Source organism: Pleurodeles waltl, chromosome 4_2 (genome assembly GCF_031143425.1).
Source record: "Pleurodeles waltl isolate 20211129_DDA chromosome 4_2, aPleWal1.hap1.20221129, whole genome shotgun sequence".
NCBI classification, from domain to species: domain Eukaryota; kingdom Metazoa; phylum Chordata; class Amphibia; order Caudata; family Salamandridae; genus Pleurodeles; species Pleurodeles waltl.
In genome coordinates, this window is record NC_090443.1 from 511158729 (window position 1) to 511175954 (window position 17226).

The following is a 17226-nucleotide window of genomic DNA, read 5'->3' on the forward strand; positions in this document are numbered from 1 at the left end:
GCTGGTCGGAAGAAAAGGCAAAGTCGACATGGCACCCCTCTCAGGGTGCCATGCCCACAAACCACTGCCTGTGGCATTGGTAAGTCACCCTTCTAGCAGGCCTTACAGCCATAAGGCAGGGTGCACTATACCACAGGTGTGGGGATGGCTGCATGAGCACTATGTCCCTACAGTGCCTAAATCAATTCTTAGACATTGTAAGTGCAGGGTAGCCATATTGAGTATGTGGTCTGAGACTGTCATTATGAACTCCACAGCACCATAATGGCTACACTGAATACTGGGAAGTTTGATATTCAACTTCTCAGCACAATAAACCAACACTGCCAGTGTGGGATTTATTGAAAAATGCACACAGAGCATCTCAGAGATTCCCCCTGTATGTAAGCCCAACGTTTAGTGCATGGCTGACAGGTCTGTGCCAGTCTACCACTTCCAGGTGAGTTTCTGACCACATGTGGTGAGTGCCTTTGTGCACTCTGTGGTCAGAAACAAAGCCTGTCCTGGCTGGAGGTGCTTTACACCTCCCCCTGCAGGAACTGTAACACCTGGCGGTGAGCCTCAAAGGTTCAAGCCTGGTGTTACAATGCCCCAGGGCATTCCAGCTAGTGGAGATGCCACCAAAAGTTGGTGCTCGTCCTGGGGGAGGGCAAGTCCGGAGAGATAATGAGGAAAACAAGGAGTCATCCCCTCAGCCAGGTCCACCCCTAAGGTGACCAGAGCTGAAGTGACCCCTCCTTGAGAAATCCTCCATCTTGCTTTGGAGGATTAGGACTAATAGGGATAGGGGTGTGCTCCCCTCCCCAGAGGGAGTGGGCACAAGGAGGGTGTAGCCACCCTCAGGGACAGTAGCCCTTGGCTACTGCCCTCTAACCCTAACACACCCCTAAATTCAGTATTGAGGGGTGACCCTGAACCCAGCTCTTCCGGTTTCCGACGACCTCACAAGGACTGCTGAGTTGAAAACCCCGCAGAGAAGAAAAGGAGACAACTGACTTAGCCCCGGCCCTAGCAGCCTGTCTCCTGCTTCAAAGACCCTGCAACCGAAAAGCGACGCCTTCTACAGGGCCAGCGACCCCTGAAAAGCCTCCAACAAGAAGAAAGGACATCCATCTTTAAAGGGACTCCCATCTCACTCCAGAAGCGCAAGACCCCAGGCAACTCAGACGTGTCCACCCTGGGTTGACCTCTCTGCACCCCCATGACGACGCCTGCAGATGGAATCCCGAGGACCCCCTTGACCGCGACTGCCCGGGACGAAGATATCCGATGCCTGGAGAAGCACTGCACCTGCAGCTCCCAGGCCTGTGGGAAACTGATCACCGGTGCAGCAACTACCAGCAGGCGTCCCTCACTCTTGCCCAGTTGGTGGCTTGCCTGAGAGGCCCCACTGTGCCCTGCCTGCAGCGCCTAAGTGACCACCCCCTCCCCCCCGGTCTCTCCATAGAGATCTATTGAGAACCCGACGCCCTGTTTGCACACTGCACCCAGCTGCCCTGTGCCACTGAGGGTATGGTTTGTGTCCCTACTTGGGGCCCCTCCACTACTCCTCCAAACCCCCCTGGTATGCCATCAGACAATGCGGGTACTTACCTGCAAGCAGACTGGAACCAGAGTACCTCCTATCTCATAGACGCCCACGTTACTTTGGCTCCTGTTTGACCTCTACACCTGACCAGCCCTGTGTTGGTGGTGCTGGGTGTTTGGGGTTGCCTTGAACCCCCAGCGGTGGACTACCTATACCCTGAAGATTGAACCTGTAAGTGTGGTACTTACCTCTGAAAATGTACTTACCTCCCCCAGGAACTGCTGAAAATTGCAATGTGTCCACTTTTGAAATAGCTTTTTGCCATTTTAATGAAAACAGTGTACAATATTGAATCTATTCAAAGTCGCAACTATTACTGTGCAAAGTACCTTTCATTTAATGTACTTACCCGCTAAATGAATCTTGTGGTTCTAAAAATAACGAAAATAATATTTTTCTATATAAAAACCTATTGGCCTGCAGTTAAGTCATTGTGTGTATTCACTTATTGCTTGTGTGTGTACAACAAATGCTTAACACTACCCTCTGATAAGCCTGACTGCTCGACTACACTACCACAAATAGAGCACTAGTATTTTCTATTATTGCCTCTGTCAAGCCTCTTGGGGAACCCCTGGACTCTGTGCACACTAGATCTCATTTGATATAGTATATACAGAGCCAGCTTCCTACACTACCCGTGGACCCAGGCCAGTAATTCTGGATGTGGAGGACCTGCAAAGGAAGGGGACAGAGTCCAGCACCCTGGGTGGTGCAGGTGGCAATTCCCAGCCTCCTGAAGAGTAAGTTCCTGCAAGTCCGTGAAAAAAGTAAGCAAGCTGTGGGGTCCAGAAACTGCAGAAGATCACAGGAGTTTCCTACGAGCTGTCCCTAGACAGTCACTGTAATGCAGGAGGGCTTGATCGGCCAGGTCACCAACAAGCACTGGCAAGTGCAAATAGGAGTTGCAGAAGGATTTGCAAAGTTTTGGCGACCAGCAAGGTCCAGGAGACTCTATCCTGGAGGGGGAGTCAGAGCTGGCCCTCCGCACACAAGAAGGCCAGCAGAAGTCTGTGGAGCCCCCACAAGTGCTCCTCAGGCTCTGGGCACGGAGTCACAGGAGGCCTTACCAGCTCAGCAAAACACACGTCCCATGTCACAGGAGTTGCAGGACAGGAGCTGATCTTCAGTTTTCAGCCACAGTTGCATGGGCTCCTGTGGGTGGCATAATACATGCTGCAGCCCATGGGGGACCCCTGGTATACCAATGCACTGGTTACCTAGGTGCCATATACATGGGTGCACCAGTATGCAGATTGTGGGTGTGAAAGGTTACCAACAACTACATTTGAGCGAGCGAGCACAGTCACTGGGGTCCTGGTTAGCAGGATCCCAGTGAACTACAGTCCAGACACATATCAGGCAAAAAGTAGGGGGTAACGATGCCCGAAAGATGGCACTTTACTACAGTGGGATTCCCCAGGTGGTTACAAAGAGGATGCCAGATTGTACAACTAATAAAACAACTGCTCTGTATAAACCCATTTCAGTTGCAACTTCATTTGATGTCTCCTAAAAAGTATAAGCCCAGAGCTCTGCTTGTTCATTTCTGTTTCTCTTTACTTTATATCTCATAAAACGTTCAGGTATATTGTATCATTGTTTTGTAATAATATAATAAAATATATGTAGTTTTGAAAACCCCTCTTGTTGGAAAATGGGTTATTGGTAAGGGCAGGTAGGTACCTACACTTAGCAATAGGCCACTAACCTCCACTTAGGTCCACTTAGGTTTCAATAAATTAAACCCAGCTCAACCCTTGGTAGGTTTTCAACGAGCGACCAGGCTTAACGTAGGAGACATGTGTAAAGCATTTAAAAATCACCGGCTTCTGGGAGAAGTCCTTCTTGGGCCCAGCAGTTCAGACAAATTATCATCCGTCATTACCTTGCTCAGGGTGACCCAAAATGTTAGTGTTCTCAATCATTGCTAGGGGACCTGGTGGTCAGGGTTAATTCTTTGAACTGAATACCTATACCTTTTGGGAAGCTCCTCCAGACAGGGTGATTGAACTGAACGCCATGTGCTTTGAAGGTTTTTGCTTCAGTCAACCTCTTTCTCTCCTGCCAATTCCTCATATGTTATATGCTAGGTCAATGCCTTGTAGGAATTGGCCTAATTGGCTCTTTAAATCTGGTCAATGATGGCTGAGTCACTTTAAAGCAGATCCTAAAGTGTTTGTTTTCTGTGGATACAACAGACAGGTTAATGGTCACAGCAGTCATATATGGGTGCCATTCCTAGATGCCCTCAGCTGGCTTTTCAAGAGATGTCCAGTTCACTCTGACTTCTTTGGTGATTAGCAACTGTTTGGAAGGGAAGCGGACTCCTCCCTGGAACACTTCAAAAAATAGTAGGGCTCTAACTTGCTCTCTTGAACTGGCCTCGCTAGTGAAGCAGTTCCATCAGAAATATATAAAATTCTGGGGCGATTCCATAGCTCAGCTGTCCCTGAAGAGACCAGTCTCAACTGGTCACTGCACCTGAGCAACTTTTACTGTTTTTATGAAAGTACTTTCTGTTTTAGTGCCATCACTGTGATAGTGGGAAGTATGTGTTCTTCCATGTTCCCAGCTTGTAGCTGAGGAACACCTTCAATGCACAAGAACTCTCTATGACTTTGGTTTTACCCTCCATGCCCAAAATCACAGTGGCACAAATGACCTCTGAAATGCTATTGTGGTAGTGTGGGCGAGCAGCTAGGCATCTCAAAGGGTAGGGTTAAGCATGTAAGGTGCACACACAGACAGTAAATGAGACACGCACTCTAAAGAAATCTAACACCAACTTATAAAAATAGCACATACTTTTACATAAATTCAGACAAGGTCACTGGAATCAGGGGAGTACTTTTCTAGTAATGTATTTTAGAGCTTGCATAAGTTGACATTCAGTGCATTTTTCTGATGCAGCAATGCCTTTCCTTTGGAGGAGGACAAGCACTGCATACAAGTATAGTAGTGTAGTGACTTACTTTAAGCCCAGGAGATTGGTCCCGTAAGTGTTGGGCAAGATCCAAGGCCACATCCACAGGTCACCTCAGGCGGCACTGGGTCGGCCAGGTGCAGGGTTGCAGTTCAGCGTTTGGTGTCCCGAGTAAGTCTATGGGGGTCGGTCCCGTCACAAAGTTGCTGCAGGGGTGGACTGAGAACCAGTCTGGTGAACCACCAAGGGGGGTTCAAGTCTTGAGATGCTCGGGGAAGTAGGGACACCAGTGGTCTTGTTCTCTTTGGTCCGTGTGCAGTGGTGGTTAGAACCGTCTGGTTTACAGTCACCGGGGGTGGTTGGGGGCCCACAGAAACGTTGGTTTAGCCTGACTGGACCCCCAGTCCCTGCCTGCAGAAGAAGGGTGGGCTGAGGTCTCAAGTCTGTGGGATGTAGGGTCACCAGTGGTCCTTTTCTCGGTCCGGGTCATTTGGGGTGTAGTGGACGGTCTCTTTCACTGGTGGCATTTGCAGTGAAGGGGTCTGCAGAAACAGGCTGCAGATGTCGCTGAGAAGTCCTCTGGGGGGGGAAACTCAAGGTGGACTTCGTCTCTGGAAGGCCTGGGAACCACGTTGACACTGTTGGCCCACTTAGGCTAGGCGGGTCGAATGTAGTGATGATGTCCGGTGTTGGTTTTTTGGCAGTCCTGGTCCTCATGTATTAATAAATTCATCACTGAGGGTTTATTAATACAAGATGATTGCTAGCAAACATCCCTATTGTCAGTGAAGCCATTATGTAGCTGGGTAGCTTGTATTGACCAGTGTCCAGCACGTGTACGTAAAATGACTTCCCTATTCACTCACTGTCTAAGAATCGGCAGAGCTGCTCACACGTGTAATATAATACACCCTGCCTTAGGGCTACAAGGCCTGTTGTAGGGGTAACTTACATATGTTGCATGCAGTGTTATGGAACAAGTCACACAGGCTGTGTGCGGTATTGTGCTTTCACTTTTAGCTGTACCAAGACACGCAGCCTGCAATGACAGTCTGCATGTTCTAGGTGAGGGGTCCCTGAGGGTTGCACAATACACGCTCTGGCCCTTGGGGACCCCCTTTCGTACCCATGCCCTAGGTACCATTTACTAGTGACTTACAAGGTGCTAATGGGCCTGGCCACTTGGGGATCAAGTGGGGAGGTGTCTTGATTTGGAGGAAGGAACACTAGCACTGGGGACCTGGTTAGCAGGAACACAGTGGACTTCAAAGTTTCCTCAAAAGCCAGGCAAAAAGTCGGCAGGGTACTGCAACCAGAACCCAGCTTCCTACACCTTTCATCCTTTAAAGATCATGGGTATTTTAGAGAGGATTCCATTGTTTCTCACTGAAGCGTATTTTCAGACCCTACCGGTCTTACATCAGCTTATCTTCGTGGTCACATGCATAATGTTGGTTCTTCGGTATTAGACCCTTCGAATATTCATATGCTTGAATTATCGTCATTGTGGAGGCAGGACTCTCACTGTATAATTTTAAGTAAGCAGACAGCTAAGCTGAGTTTTATGGATCAAATCTGTTTATTTGTATCTTCAATTATAAACAACGCACATGCACCGCTTCAAAATAGGAACACTGCAATAACATACAATATGCTCTATGAATAGCGATAAGAAGAAAAAAAAACTAGATAAAACATCAAACATAGTTTCCCCACAGTTGGCATACCAGATCACATCAGCATCTTGCACTCCCAGGGCTTTTACCAGCGTAATCATGGCCCCGGGTATACGCAAGCATTGCACACCCACTTCTCCCTCAATTTAGCTTCAAAACCCTCAAGTAGGTTGGACATGTCAGTTCCGTGAACTCTGTAGACAGTATTTGTAAGAATGGTTGCCACAGTTCCTTAAAATCTTCACTACTCTGCAATGAAGACAGGGTAAGCTTTTCCATGGCGAGAATAAACCAAAGCTTATGGAGCCATAATGTTAGCGTCGGGATATGGTCAGGCCCCAACATGCATAACAGCTGTGTGGCTGCATTTAGAGATAAGGCCATCTGACGACCTTTCATTGATTTCAAAGGTAAAGTGAGCGTGTTGGGAAGGCCAAGCAAGATGTACGCAGGACATCTGGGAATAAGAGTATCGAAAGCCGAGTCAATAATGTCTAGTATATTCTCCCGGTACCGATGGAGCTTAGGGCAGTGCCATAAGAGATGGACAAGCGATCCGGTCCCTCCACACCCTCTCCAGCACAGGTCCGACTTAACAGGATCCCAGGCATGGATCCTTGCTGGAGTATAGTACCAGTAGGATGCCACTTTATAAGCTGACTCTGTTCCTGCTGCATTATAAGCTGTGTGATGTGTCCTGTAAAAGATGCTCTCCCACTACTCCTCAGAGAGCTCTCTCTCTCCAGCGCCCTCTCCTATTTCAGCTGACCCTTAGTTTTGGGCGGTCAGAACCCCCCCCCCATCCCCGCAGTAGAGAGCTTAAAGCTCAGAGATCAATCGCTTATCCTTTTTCATTATAATCCATTTTTCAAATGGTGTTAAGGGCCTGTCTATTAATGTTCTATTAGCCGGTAACAGAGCCCAGTGTCGTATCTGATAATACATCATCCTGTCTGCCTCAGTTAAGCCATACGTCTCCCTCATCTGGTCAAAGGGGATCACTCCCTGTTCATCAAAAAAACAACCAACCCTTTTACAACCCCCTTCATACCACCAACGGAGTGCCTCGACTTGAAGGCCTGGACCAAAATCAGGATTCGCGCCCAGGGGGGTCATTGGAGACGGAAAGGTCGTCAGGCCCAATCGACTGCCCACACCCTCACCGACACCTCGGTGACTGGGGATACGTACAACCCACGGGCTCTGTGACGGCGCTTAAGCCAAGGCTCCTTCCATATATGTGAGCCAACCACCGCCTGATCCATGAAACACCAGTGCTTCTCTGAGGACGGGCGGCTCCATTCTAATAGGAAACGCAATTGTGCCGCCTGAAAGTATCTCAGAAGGCAGGAGACAGCCAATCCCCCCCTCCCGCTTAGGGCGATACATCACGCGTCGTAGCCACGCCGCTTTCCCCTCCCATATAAATCGTAGGACCGCTGTTTGAAGGGTTGTTATTGTTCGTGGCGGGGGTTCCACTGGCAGTGCCTGAAACGCGTATAATACGCGTGGCAAGATGGTCATCTTAACTGCCGCCACCCGACCCAACCAAGACAGTTTAAACCTCCCCTAGCTCTCCAGATCTCACTGCACCTCCCGCGTCAGTTTCATATAATTCAACGTCGCAGTACGGGCGACCGTGGAGCCTAACTCAACCCCCAAGTATGGGAGCTTTGAGGAGGACCATATGAAGTGGAATCTGTCCCTCAAATCTCATGTTCAGCGCTGATAAACGTACTCATGGCCTGTGACTTTAGCATGTTGATTCGGAAACCCAAGACCCTTCCAAATTCCTCAAGTACAGTCATAAGTGCAGGCAGCGAGGTCGCAGGTTCCGCCAGAGTAAGAATCACATCATCCGCATATAATGAGATAAAGTGCTTATCTCCCCCAAACTTCACGCCCGCAATCTTAGGGTCATCGCGAAGCTGCTGAGCCATAGGTTCCATATACAATGCAAACGAGGGGCGAGAGGGGGCACCCCTGCCAGGTTCCTCTTTGAACCGAGAATGGCAACGAGAGCTTCCCATTAACCCACACGGGGCGCTCAGATACGTCGGATCCATGCCATGAAACCAGGGCCCAACCTGAAGCGCTCTAGCACCTTAAACCGGTATGGCCATTGAACCCTATCGAACGCCTTTTCAGCGTCAATAGGGAGAAATAGCGCCTCCCTTCTAGAGCGTTCCGTTTTATCCAATAAATGGAGCAGTCGTTTGGTGTCATCGCTACACTGTCTATGCGGTATAAATCCCGCTTGATCAGGATCGACCAAGCCTGGCATATAATAATTTAGACGGTGCGCCAATATGCCAGTAAACAGTTGGGCATCGATATTCAGGAGCGAGATCGGCCTGTATGAGGCGCAATCCTCTGGGTCCTTCCCCGGCTTCGGAATTACCACAATAGTGCATCAAGCATGCTAGGCGTGAGAGCCCCTGTGAGTCGAAAGGAATTAAAAAGTCGCACTAAAACGGGTACAAGTTCCATGCAGAGAAGCCATCGGGCCCAGGTGTCTTCCCGGCCTGCAAGCGCGAGATAGCTGATATAACCTCCTACACCCTTATAGGTTGCTCTAAAGAAGCCGCATCCCTCACAGACAAAGGCGTAATTGCTATACCCTCTAGAAAGGCCTCCAGTGCTGAATTACCGGGCTCCTCGGCCTGATATAATGCCTGATAAAACTCCGCAAAAGCCTCCGCTATTTGGTCACTTGTACGTGCTTCCGTTCCCAAGGAAGAGCGAACCATTTGTATCATTGACGCCGTTCGCTGCGCTCGCAACCTGTGCGCTAGCAGCTTCCCACACTTATTACTTCCCATATAATACTTGTGTTTGAGGCGCGCCACTGCATATTCTGCCCTATCCCAGTCCAGCCCTCAACTGTTTCCTTACTTTCTCAAGCTCGCGCCAAGCTCTCGGTTCTCCGGTGCGTTTATGTGAACGCTTCAGCACACTCTCGCTGTTCCAGATCCACTCTAAGTAGTCTCCTTGCCTTGTTGTCCCTAGCTGAGAGCGACATCACCTCCCCCCCTAACTACAGCCTTCAGTGCCTCCCACAGCGTCGTCGTGCTAGTGGTCCCGTCGTCATTACGGCCGAGGGAGTCTATTATAGCCTTGCGGATCGCCTGCACTGTTATATCGCTCTGAAGCATTGAGTCCCTAAACCGCCACCCCGATGCTCACTCGCTCCACATTCGTATGGGCCACCACAGTAACTGGGGCGTGGTCCGACAGGGTTCGAGGCTCAATCAAAGAGTCCCTGATCCGGGAAAGGAACTCCTGCGAGGCCAAGAAAAGGTCTAGGCGAGCATATGTCTTAGTCGCTGCCGAATAAAAGGAGTAATCCCTTAACGTGGGGTGAGCCCTACGCCACACATCCACCAAGCCACACTCACTCAGCCAGTGACGACCAGCCTCGGTTATCGACCCTGTCTGCCCCCACCTGTGACCTGAACGGTCCAAACCCCTGTCCATCACCAAATTGAAATTGCCCCCAACCAGAATAGCGCCATCTGGGGACTGCAACAGTGGGGTCAAGGCTCGTTTTAAGAAGGCTTCCTGCTGAGAGTTAGGCGCGTACAGAGAAGCAATAGTGAAGGAAAAAAAAGTCTCAGTCGAATAGTCAGAAGCCTCCCTTGTACCTCATGCAATTTGGACACCACTTCCCCCGGGAATGAGCGCGCTAGTAGTATCGCCACCCCCGCGTGCTATGATGTTGCCGAGGCCCAAAACTGTCTAGGGAACAACCTAGAGCGCATACAATAGGTGTCTTTCGGGATAAGATGTGTCTCCTGTAGCAAACATATGTGACTCCCTGACCTCTCTAGGGTGGACAGAACGGCCAACCTCTTGGTAGGGTTATTGAGCCCACAGACATTCAAGCTCGTACATTTAATAATGATATGCTAAGTTAAAGGCCGCAGGCAGAGAGAGCGCAGGAAGAAAACCCCCGTGCCAAAATCTATCCCACCTATAACCACAAGCCCTGGGAAAATCTCCACTTAAGTGCCAACCACGCCGGGAAACCCAACAACCATCAACCAATACGCACAACAGGTGCAGAAAACATTAGAGTCCTCGCACATCCGTCCTCACGAGGAAAAGTCTCCAGAGGGCAGTAGAACCAGCCATGTTTGGTGATCCACGTCCATCGCCCCTGCCGCCCTGACCCTCTTCAACGGCCGACATGCCGTTCGCAGCAAGGCCAACTGCCATTTAGGACACCCCCGGGCACTCTTCTCTACGCTGAAGTTCCAGCCGCCACACTACTCAAAGCAGATTCCCTCTCCGATCTCCGCTCCGAGGCCGTTGGGCGCTGCAGCTTCCACCTCTTCTCCTTTTGCCACCAGCGCCCCCCCCCGACAAGGCCGCCCCCTCGCTCGACATCTGGCATATATCCTCCAAACCCAGGATCCGAGCCGCCTCCAAGACAGATGTCACCTGCCGAAGCTGTTCCTCCCAGCGAAAGACCAGGCGGAATGGATGACCCCAAAAGTAAGACACATTGTGCGCCCGCAAGTGTTCCGTGATCGGTCTAAATTCTCTCCTCCTTTGCAACGTACGCAGAGAGTTCATGGAATAGTTGAAGTTCATGTCCTATGAAGAGTACCTTCTGAAGGTTGCGGGCTCGCTGCAAAATCCGTTCCTTAAGGGCAAAGTTATGAAGACAAGCTAGAATGTCCGGCGGGCGGTCTCCGGGGCCACCAGCATGGCTGACTCGATGCACCCTATCCAGGACTCACTCCTGCGTCTCTTCCGGGCCAAGTAGAGAGGGAAATAGGCCCCTCACATAGTCCCCAATGTCCTCTTTCTTCGCCCCCACCGGGGCCCCCCCCCGATGCGGATATTGTGTCTCCTCGAGCGATTTTCCAAATCCTCGACTGCTAACTGGAGATGATCCTGCTGCTCTCGGAGACGGACAACCTCCTGCTGCAGCCCCGCTAATTCTTCGCCACGAGGAATCTCACCATCCTCCAATTGCGAGACGCGCTCTCCCAAGGAGGTCACCTCTACTCGCAGCTCCCTCATCTCCTGGGATATGTCCCGTCGCAACTCCTGTATATTGCTACGGAGCGAATCAAACAGGGAGGTCAAAAAGCCCTTCGTGACCAGTGAACCTCCATCTGAATCTGCGTCCAGTTGACCTTCTGGAGGTCTTGTCGCCGGTGAGTCCTCGGCCATGCCACCCAATGTCAGACGGGCACCTGCCAGCATCTCCTTCACTGACCGCTCTCGCTTACTTAGTGGTCGCCATAGTTCACAGGCCAAATCGTCGGGTCAGCTCCCCAGGTATCTTCAACAATCGCAAATCGCCGGTAGCAGAGCGTTCGGAATTGCCACGTCAAATTCTGTGCCTGGGCCCGCACCCGGTAATCACCTCCCTGCGGCACGTTACCTGACCCGCCCTCTCTGGCAATCATGGGAGCGTCACCGGATCAGGGCCAGTGTTCGGATCCAACACCTGGCTATCCTCTGCTGCGGCGTTCCAATTTTGTGGTTTCTACCTGGGCCCACACTTACTTGATGTCTTGGAGGGCGTGGAGCGACCCCGTGGCGATGCAATGGCCTCCCCGTCCGCAACCGGGATCTCAGGCCTCTCCTCCGTTTTGTGCGAGGCACACCAGTCTGCGGGCCACAGTCTCCCGCCCCCAGCCAGCTCCAGCATGAAAGGGCATCTCCCGTGCCCACAGCTTCAGGATCCTGGGGCCCAAGCCCTCAACAACGCCCCGCTGGCACCAGGGCTAAAAATCGCCCCAAAAAAAGCCTCCTTGGCCCTCAGCCCCCCGGCGCTAAATCAAGCAAGTCCCCGGGGGAAGATCCGCTTGCCGGCTCAGTCCGCCTCCCGCACCGCACTGCGACCTAGGCCGCGTCTCTGAGCCCGCCAGCTCCCGAGAACTAGAAGGCGCGCCCCAAAGTCTTCAGGGGGCAAATCGCGGCCCTCGAGGCGTCCGTATCTTCGGGGGGCCTCAAAGCGACCCCCCCAGCAGGCCAGGCAACTATTCACAGGGCCAGGGCAGCGCAGCGGAGCTCGGACATGCACGTCCTAGCACGCCGCCATCTTGGCCACCAATAAGCTGAGTTTTAATTGGTTAAAGTGAGTACTTGTTAGCCTACACACAATAAGAATTAAAAAAAATTACAAAAAAAAAAACCTTCAGGCAATCAGAAAACAGAAGAAGCAACACCACTCCCCTTGTTGGCCACCACACCTCAACATCTTTGATTTCTTTTTGCATGTCGTGTGAAGTCTTACTGAGGTCTGCTCAGTTTTACCCCCCATAAAGACCTCTTCATCTTCTTGACATCAAATCTGACTTGTATTTTTATTTTTCTATAACAACCTGGCTCATCTCTGAAATTTCCCAGCATGGAATCATGGCAGATACTTCCACAAAAGGTCTTAACACTTTTGGCTTCTGTGGGAAGCTAAGGCTACATTCAGATGACACCCACAGAGTGCATTCATTGTCCCAGACATAAACCTAAGGAACGCAAGATCATTAACTTTTTTTTTTTTGCCTACCAAAACACTAAAGGACCGTGAAGGTAGACTCCTTTTATGTTTATGAACAATCAAGGACATAACAATTTAAGGAAGAGTGGGAAGGTACAAACCATGTCCAAAAACACGTCTGTTCATTGGGATATTTCCCAGATATTCCTCTTCAGGAAAACATTCTGATGAAATGAAGAGGAAGAGACACCAGAGAATTGAGCTCTTGTCACCTAGACTCAACACTCTGCTTTGCATGTCACAGAACCCAAGAACGAAAAAGGAGACCTCCTCAAATCTGGAGTGCCCAGTTGAACTTTCCACTTCATCTTTTAATGCGTACAGACTCAGGATAATCCAAACTCCAAATTTGTCGACTAACACATCAACCCTGTTAATGAACAAATGTTCGAGGTAAGACTGAGCTGACAGGTCAATGACATTCCAAATCCCCTGTCTGTCATCAACAGCATTGACTATGGCATTGTTGATGAGACCATTGATGGCAGTCCCCCAGTGTTGACGGCTGTATAAATGACAAAATTGCCATCAACGACTTGTCAATGAGACCTCAGGTCTGAACAACCACCATTGCAGTCCGGCGTACAAAAAACGAGGGATGTAGAATCCTTCCAGTAGCAGTAATGTCATAGAACTCTTACCATGGAGGTATGACTGCTGGTTTCAGGCGGCAGCACCACTGCACGTAGGTGACTGAGTTGGTCCCACACTAGCTGGCAGCCTAACCCTTTCATCTAGCTAGCAGTACCTCATTGAAACCTAAAAGTAAGTGATTTGTGGCAGCCTGACGCATGACACACTGACTCCTCATAGTTGTGGTTGGCAGATCTTGCCCCTTTCTCTTTTGCACAAGTCTCTCACTGTGTCTCACTCACACACAACAGTTTTTCAGTGTATTTATTGAAAAGACTGCAATCAACGATAAAATGTGAGCTGCTATTATTAGGAAGATGAAATCTATCACAGTATTGTGACCATAAGTGAGAAGCAGATAATCCCAGCGTATGGGAATAAACGTGCCTACAGATCCTGCCCTCTACACTTCTAGCATCCACATGAGAACGTGGCAGTGATAGCTCCTCTCTGCCCATAGAAGTCCATGGAAGGAACACCCACCACCATACCAGAAGACAGTTTTCCCATTGTCTCCTCTGTTGGCTGCAGAGACAAGGCTGAGGTCAGCAAAGTTGCAATGAAGTGGCACACAACATAGAATGGCTTCTCTGGCTGGAATGATCTCTCTGACCTTTTAGTCTGTGTGGTGGATTTATAACAAAACATGTGTTCTGAGAACAGGTCTGACTTGGTAGTATGTCTAAGTGTTGAAAATTAGCTCCACACCCTTGTGATAGTAATACTAGATAAACTATCATGTAAAGCATTGAGCAGAGGTACAGAGTGAGATGTTGTGTAAAATGAATTAACAACACTTCCAGAGAATAACAGCTGATTAGAAAAATAAAACAACCCTGCTAAAGCAAGCCATACTAAAAATGAATTACAATTAATAAATTAAATTAAGCATGTAAGTATATAAGAGCACAGGTCGCTGGCCTAGGCTAAAATGAGTGTGCCCAAGCAAGGTGCTAAAATGAACCCATGACAGTAACGGTATGAACCTTTTTGAAAGTTACCATTACCAGGACGACTTCTTGATGCAGGTACGCAGACCATTGGGGAAATACTTACTCTTAATACTCGCAGGCTACTATGAACTATTCCCAAAGCAAGCAACATTGCCAGAGGTACATGCTCATATTCTTCCAACAACATACCAACAACTATCGGCTCAGCAAATAGCCCTAGCTTGCCAATTCCAACTGGTGCACTTCCGTCTTGAAGACCTATTGTGCTTCCTTCAAATGGGGATTTGTATTCGAGTGACAAACAGGAGGGCAGCAGTATTCCTGACGACAACCATCAAACCCCCAGGCCCCCCTGCTCAAACATGTGGGATCTGATTGATGGATAACAATGTGGCTGTTGCAGTCCGTTCTGGTACACCTACTTGTTAAGGTTGAGAAAACCTGCCCCTCCTTTCTCCGGCTTCTTCAGTCTCTTTGGAAGGACCGGATTTCCAACAATAGGACTTATGCACCCAACTATCCCCAACCTACACCTTCATGCATGAAGAGATTGAGTGTGACCTTCCTATGACCTGGTGGGTGCGGTTTTGTTTGGGAACCTGGTCAAAGTTTAAAGCCTGGCATAAGAGTAGTTTGGTCTGTGCACTTTTAAATGTTCTGTCCTTGGGCCCTGCAAGTCTTTGCTGTGAGCACTTCTGCAGGTTACTTGTCAACTTCTTTGACCGTTAAGCATTTGCTTGATCAACCCTCTTTGTTAAACTTACCTGTTGTGATGCACTGTTTGAAGATGCTTATCCAAGTTTCCTTCTGTGCCTTTTTATTATTCCGCAGTGGGACCTTAACTTGAACTTTAAATTCCTAATGTGCACACCTCTCCAACTCATGCACAGTTCTACTTTGAGAATGTTAACCCTGAGATTTTTTTCCTCATTTTAATCACTTCTGATTGTTGGGTCCATGAGCTGCAGATTTTGTCTGTGCAGGAGGCTTCGTTGAACAGTTGGAATGTTGGATTCTGGTATCCTTTCTTTCAAAAGTGGTGTAGACATTCTATGTGGGGCAGTCAATCACTCCGTGCTGTTTCAGCTCTACGCTATGTTGCACAAAGGAGGAGAGGGTTTACAACTTGGACTTCAAGAGAGCTCTTAGCCTCTATATTGATCAGACTAAGGAGCAATTTTGTTGTTCTTCCCTTTACTCATGTCCACCACTTTAATGGTAATGGATGCCTGTTCAGTCTAGAATAAGTGAAAGGAAGAGAAGGATCTGTATACCAAATGTCTGGTTAATGAATTAAACCCTGTTCATTAGTGTTTGTAGACACCAGATATCTGCCATCTCCCTAGAACACAAGTAACAAGTTTGTATTTGGTCATATTTGTGGTGTTTATTGAGGAAGGGTCCTATTGGAGGTGGGGAAGTGGATTGGAATGGGGTTTGCTGTTACCACACTGTAGTTATTTTATGTTTCATACTGAGGCATGCAGATTTTGTCATTGAGTCACTTTTGCTTTCAGGATGAAGTGGTCAACTACAAGACTCGCAGTGAAAACTTGGAGGAACAAAACCGGTTGCTGCATGAGCAGATAGAAACTCTGAGCAACAAGATGGTGGCCTCTGTGCAGGAAGGCATTCAGAGCACACTTAATGTCTCACTCAATGAGGAAGGGAAGTCTCATGAACAGATCTTGGAAATTCTCAGGTAATTTAGTCCATTTGAGACTATTTGTTTTTAATTGTCAGCAGCTGGAGTGGGTACATCAGGTACAACACTGAAAATGACTGTCAAATGGCAGCATGTCACCCACAAAAGGTACAATCACAGCATATCTGTGACATGCATCAGATGACAATATAGATCATCTCAACAGCAATAGTTCAGAACAGTGTGTCATTAGATGATACCATGGTATCTGGGAGAACAGGGGTCACTGCACTGTTCATAGAGGAGCTGTCAGAGTCTGCCTGCTGTAGCAGGTAGCTTGGGAGTTGTTCCCAAAAGTCTTTAGGGCAGGATGCAGTGTAGTTCCTGAGCATATATTTTGGCTTGATCTCTACAGTACATCATGTCCTGTATCCAGCAATTGTGCATAGGCACCTTTTTTTTTTTTTTGTTTGCATCCAGTGTATGACCACTCTCCTCTTTGCAAGCAGGAGGGCCATCACCACAGTGTTGAGTAATGCCTTGGGGGAGCGTATGGGAGCGTCCATCAGAGAAACAGTAGGAGAGAAGGGCAGTGCACAGCCCACCAATACACCAGAAAAGTACTCTGACATCTTAGAACAGCTCCATGCGATGTGCAGAAAGCCCACATTTGCTCACACTTCCTGCATGGCACTGTAGTAGGGTTGGTAAATTTAGCCAATCATTTGGTGTTTATGTAGAGACCGTGCAAGAGTTTGAAGTGTATCAGGTTGTGATATTTAAGGGGAGCTTCGCGCACTTGCATACAACAATGAGACTAACATTTGTTGGTGATCGTCACCCCTACCCTCCCCCTTTCAAGTCTTTCTCTCACTCCGACCTTCAAAGGTAGAATGGGGCTGGGGCATGTAAAACAAACTCTGTACATAAAAGTTGATGGTTTTTCCGAGGTACCTGTGTTTTATATAGTGTGTAGGTATGCTGAGTTATGACAGCAGACCGGGAAAAGCTTTGCTGGCCCCAGAGCGCAAGTGATAATGTAGCTAAGTAGTTATGGTTGACCCTCCTGCCCGCTTCCAAAACTCATCCAGACTAATGAATTCCCCATCAGGAAAGACCTCATCCAAGTTATCAATGTTTGCTAGCACTAAGGTGCATGCAATCAGTTCAAGTGGAGCAGGGGGTTGTATTGAACCAACAGGAGTGGAGAGTAGGACGTCAAGCAGTTCTTCTTTGGGGCAGATTCCACCATGTTTTACATATCATACCAACAGCGTCCTCTTCATCA

At 48.9% G+C, this 17226-nt stretch overlaps 1 protein-coding gene across 3 annotated transcripts in view; it reads left to right on the forward strand.

Moving 5' to 3' along the window:
- Nucleotides 1-17226, forward strand: part of TPR (translocated promoter region, nuclear basket protein) — a 920136-nt gene that overhangs the window by 359678 nt on the left and 543232 nt on the right. For all 3 annotated transcript variants that reach the window (XM_069232002.1, XM_069232003.1, XM_069232004.1), the window contains exon 26: nucleotides 15811-15995. In XM_069232002.1, coding sequence (XP_069088103.1) covers nucleotides 15811-15995 — 185 coding nt within the window. The remainder of the gene's footprint in view (nucleotides 1-15810; nucleotides 15996-17226) is intronic.